The sequence below is a fragment of the Spinacia oleracea genome, chromosome 4, assembly GCF_020520425.1.
Source record: "Spinacia oleracea cultivar Varoflay chromosome 4, BTI_SOV_V1, whole genome shotgun sequence".
Taxonomy (NCBI): Eukaryota; Viridiplantae; Streptophyta; class Magnoliopsida; order Caryophyllales; family Amaranthaceae; genus Spinacia; species Spinacia oleracea.
In genome coordinates, this window is record NC_079490.1 from 66,996,966 (window position 1) to 67,001,896 (window position 4,931).

Genomic DNA, 4,931 nt, shown 5'->3' on the forward strand with positions numbered 1-4,931 from the left:
CAGTCATAATTTGAATTACGAACAGAATTAATATGCTACAATAACGAAAATAATGTATTTCCATTCCAGTTACAATCTCATTAGTGAATCTTTACCAAAATTATCGCTCCTTTAATTTGAATAATAAGATAAAATTTACCATCTTGTTTTTTTATCCTTCAAACCCCAATTTTTATTAGACAGGTTGAATTATGGTTGCTGGGTACTTTCGTACTCTTCTTCTGCCGCTCACCTAGTGTCCTCATTTTCTCTCTCTTATCTCCATTTCCCCTCATTTTTCTCTCTAATCATGCCTGCAAACAAGAGAAGAAGGATCAAATCGTAAGTTTTTTTTTTAAAAAAAAAATCAATCTTTATGTATTTTTCAATTGTATGATGCTTAATTTCTCTGTTTATAATTTTTGATAGGGTTTCATAAATTAGGGTTTTCGATTTTGAGCTTTGGATAAATTTATTGTTTATTGTGAATCAATTTCGAATTGGGTTTGATGGAATTTTGAATTTGATGGACTGGTAATGTACGATCTGCAATTTGTTTCCAGAAATTTGGGGGTTTGTGCAATTCAATTGTGTATATTTTTGTTAATTTATTTGTTTCAAATTAGTTATGAGAAATGAAATTGGGATTCTGGGTTGATTGATTATGTTGATGTTTGATGAAGTGTGATAAGTTTACTGGGTTTTTGCATAATCACCTAGGGTTTAGAAACTGGAATGTAAAAGATGAATACATTTGAATTGAGTTATTGCATTGTCGTTTCTATTCTATTTCAGATGTTTACCAGTCTTGGTTTTGAATGGATTTTGTAGAAAGAGGATTAATCCACAAGGTTTTGTTCAATGATTCATTTCTGGGTTTTTCTTATATGAATGTATGTACTTGTTTGTTGAAGTATTGATTTTATCAAATTTGGAGTTCAATAATTATATGTTCTGGATAGGTTGTCGGCGGCCATTAGAGATGATAGAAAGACTTCTATTGTGGCGAAGCCAGATACACTGGAGCTGACATCATGGTCTGATCTTCCAGCTGAACTCTTGGAGTTGATTCTCTCTCAGTTGACCCTTAGGGAGAACATCCGTTTTTCTGCTGTTTGCAAGAGTTGGCAATCAATTGCTGTTTCTGTGCGCCTGGTGAACCAGCCCCCATGGATTATGTATTTTCCGAAATTTGGGGATCTTTATGAATTTTATGACCCTCTCAGCCGCAAGACTTATTCTATTGAATTACCAGAGTTAAGCGGATCGAGAGTCTGTTACACAAAAGGTGGTTGGCTACTCTTATACAGACCCAGATCTCATCGCCTTTTCTTTTTTAACCCTTTCTCCCGGGAGTTGATTAAGTTGCCTAGATTTGAAATCACTTGCCAAATTGTTGCTTTCTCTTGTGACCCAAAGTCCCCGAGCTGTGTTGTGTTTACAGTGAAGCATGTTAGCCCTACAGTTGTTGCTATTAGCACTTGTTATCCAGGAGCAACAGAATGGACAACCGCCAATTACCAAAATCGCCTGCCTTTTGTCAGTAGTATTTGGAACAAATTGGTTTTCTCCGATGGGCAATTTTATTGTCTTAGCCTAACTGGGTGGCTTGGGGTTTTTGATCCGAAAGAGCTTACCTGGAATGTTCTGGTGGTGCCTCCTCCAAGGTGTCCTGAGAACTTTTTCACAAAAAACTGGTGGAAAGGTAAGTTTCTGGCAGAACATAATGGTGATATTTTGGTGATCTACACCTGCTGTAGTGATTACCCCATCATATTTAAACTTGATCAGACAAATATGGTATGGGAAGAAGTAAAAACCTTAGATGGGATTACTCTGTTTGCAAGCTTTCTTTCATCGCATTCAAGAACAGATCTGCCTGGAATAATGCGGAACAGTGTTTATTTTTCTAAAGTTCGTTTCTATGGAAAACGATGCATATCATTTTCCCTGAAAGACTGTAGATACTATCCTCGCAAGCAATTCCATGACTGGGGAGAGCAGGATCCATTTGAGAGCATTTGGATCGACCCGCCCCATGATCTTTCTATCTTCATGTGATTTATGACAATCCTGTAAGTGAATTTTTGCTTTAAATACTTATCATCATCTCATGTTATCCAGTGAAACCGTCAGTAATTTTTCTTGTTGTGAACTCATTGGAGAAATACAATGAGTGAATGCTGTGATACGTTCTGCCGCATGAAAGCTTAGTGCCGTGGTGGCTTTAGTAGACTCTTTTGTTTCTTTGAGTTATGCCTACCTAATCTATTCTTGCAACTGGTGTCCTCTTAGTAATATGATCCTTCCCTTCCTACATCATTCAGGTCCCGTGCTCTTTTAAATTAGAATACTCTGTTATAAACCTAGTTTGAGCCGACCCTAAATCATTTTGGGACTAAGGCTTTGTTGTTGTTGTTGTTATAAACCTAGTTTGAGTTATTTGATTTTAAGATCATTTAAAGTAGGGAATTTTGAATATGCAGTGTCAAGCATTACTCGAACAATATTTGTAATTTGATTTGCAAAGTAATTTCATCGGCTCGCTCTTGCAGGCTTGCTGAAACTAACCTGGTCATCTGCCAATTTCTTGTTTTTGTATGACCAGAGCAGGCTATCTTGTCACTTTTTTCTAGCCGGTTTCCTTTATATGTCTCTATACATTATTATGTGCTGATTATGTTTTAAATGGGCGGGAAGCTTTCCTGTTTGTTTGGTGGTAACATAACTGACCCTCAACCAATATCTTCGTGAGCCAATTATTCTCTGATCGGAAAAGTAATTCTATTGTGGTGTGCTGACCTATTAAGATTCAAGTCTTTCTGCTGCTATTCTATGCAGAAGAGGTTCAAGTTAAGGAATTGGTTTAACCTAACTAGCAAAGAGCCAGCTTTCATAAAGAGTGAATGGAAACGAAGTTTAATAACTGTGTCTAGGTAGTAAGTCATGTGTGATTAGTTGGTTGTGGGAAACATGTTAAGTAATATGTTTTTCCATTGCATCAGAATTCTAACTTCAAATATCCTCATTATCTCATCTTCTGTGGTAAATTGGTAGTGAAGATAGTTGCTCACTGCTCACATTAGGGCTTCTTAACTATTGCCGTTGAATGTGGTTTAGTCATCTGCTGAAGGCGTTTTCTATTCCTCCCTGGACAACACAGCAATGAGTAGTTCGCTATAGAACTCCAACCCGTCGAGATCTGATTTGAGCACCTAGAACCATCAGTTCTCACCAGGATCAATGTCACTACCCCTCTCAGCATCATTTACTGTTATTCATGTTGTAATTATAAGTATAAGTTGCAGGACAAAAGAAGAAAATTAGGGGAGAAACCTAACACTGATCTGTCTGGTTTATCTGCAGGTAAAATTATGTTGACCTGAAAATTTGCGTCACTCACCTCAATGATAATAAGGAGCAACTGTAAGAGAATTCAGAGCCCCTGGATGGGAATAAAGGAGTGTTGGACAGCAGTAGATGTTTTAACAGTGAATAATTTTTGTGAAGTGAGTGTTTTAGAAGAATAATCATAGTAGAAACATTAGCAAAGTTGACATGGTTTTGTACAAAATGTGGGATGGTGTCTGTATTATTAGTTATTTGGAGGACTGGGATACATTTGTTTAGTGTTTTTTAATCGATTTAGAAGCAAAGTGGTGCCAAACTTTGGTAATGATCAAGTATGTATGTATGTATGTATGTAGTCTATTGTTTTAAATCACATAGTGAATAAATTGTTCCGTATTATTTATGCGAAAATGTAGTTTATTCCTAGTGGATATTAGCTAGTAGCTACCCCTAGCTGCAACTCTGGGAAAATGTTTGGTTGACCCTTAAAATACATATAACATTAAATGTATATAAGTGTAATTAATTGGAGAGAGAAAGTGTTAAAAGGTGAGTTTCAGTACATTTGTAACCAATCAAAATTCAATATTTAAGGGGTTACCAACCCTTAGGGTTACTCTATTATTGTCCGCAACTCTGCAAAGAAGTGTGCAATTCTATATTACTTTCCTTTCAATTCTCGTTTTCGTCATTTATTCACTTTCTCCTTCCACTCACAAGAAAGAAAGGTCTATCTGCTACAGAGTATTATAAACATGTGTAACTTGCATTTTTAGCATACAAAATCATTTCCAAGTGTATAGTGAAACGGATCAAACATATTCTGCCCAACTTGGTAGGAGAAACTAAAAATGCCTTCGTCCCTGGGACAATGTTGGTGGACAAAAAACAAAAAAATAATTCAATAAGGAAACATAACTGATATTCAAGAACCGAACAAGTATACTTCATATTTAATTAAATTGAATTTACACATAATCAAAGGGAGCTAGTACTTATTATGGTAATGGTAGAATCTCATTACTCGTGCCTAAATTACTTCATTAGGAAAAAGGTTTTTTTTTGTATTTACTACCTTTAAAATACACCACTTTTGTATTGACTACTTTATAAAAATTTTATTTTAAATTATTACCTTAAAGTTATTCTTTGTATTTACTACCACATTACAATTTTCTCATTTTAAAATTGAGATATCTCTTTCGTTTCTTAATCATTTTAAGTGATTCAAAACTCATTCTTCTCATTTCTGTGTAAGGATTCCGCAGTGATCTTGCTTTCAACATTTTGTAAAAGGTAAAACAAATTAAATATTATTTGTAAAATTTTAATATATCTATGAATTATCAAACAAATTGTTTTAAAATGCCGTTCTCAATGAAATCCCTATAGAAAAAGAAAAATAATGAACTTTATATGATATTAAACGATTAAGAAATGTAAGATATATCTTAATTTTAAAATTAGAAAAGTGTAAAGTAATATTGGAAGTTTAAGGTAGTAATTTAAAATTAAAATTTCATAAGAAGTAGTAAATAAAAAAATGGTGTATTTTTAAGGTATAAACCAAATTTTCCTTAGGAAAATAAAAAGTTAAGGGA

At 34.4% G+C, this 4,931-nt stretch overlaps 1 protein-coding gene across 1 annotated transcript; it reads left to right on the forward strand.

Annotated features, from left to right (window-relative positions):
* Positions 1-3,761, forward strand: LOC110796195 (F-box/kelch-repeat protein At1g57790). The gene is made up of 3 exons (XM_022001223.2): positions 1-321; positions 942-2,054; positions 3,346-3,761. The coding sequence occupies exons 1-2, from the start codon at positions 290-292 to the stop codon at positions 2,038-2,040; spliced, it is 1,131 nt and encodes a 376-aa protein (XP_021856915.1). The 5' UTR covers positions 1-289; the 3' UTR covers positions 2,041-2,054; positions 3,346-3,761.
* The last annotated feature ends 1,170 nt before the right edge of the window (positions 3,762-4,931 follow it).

What these genes read in the sequence shown, in the direction of transcription:
- LOC110796195 (XM_022001223.2), top strand. Translation starts at nt 290, where the DNA reads ATGCCTGCAAACAAGAGAAGAAGGATCAAATC. An exon ending in AAGAGAAGAAGGATCAAATC is followed by an intron (nt 322 to 941) that starts GTAAGTTTTTTT and finishes TGTTCTGGATAG; the next exon opens with GTTGTCGGCGGCCATTAGAG.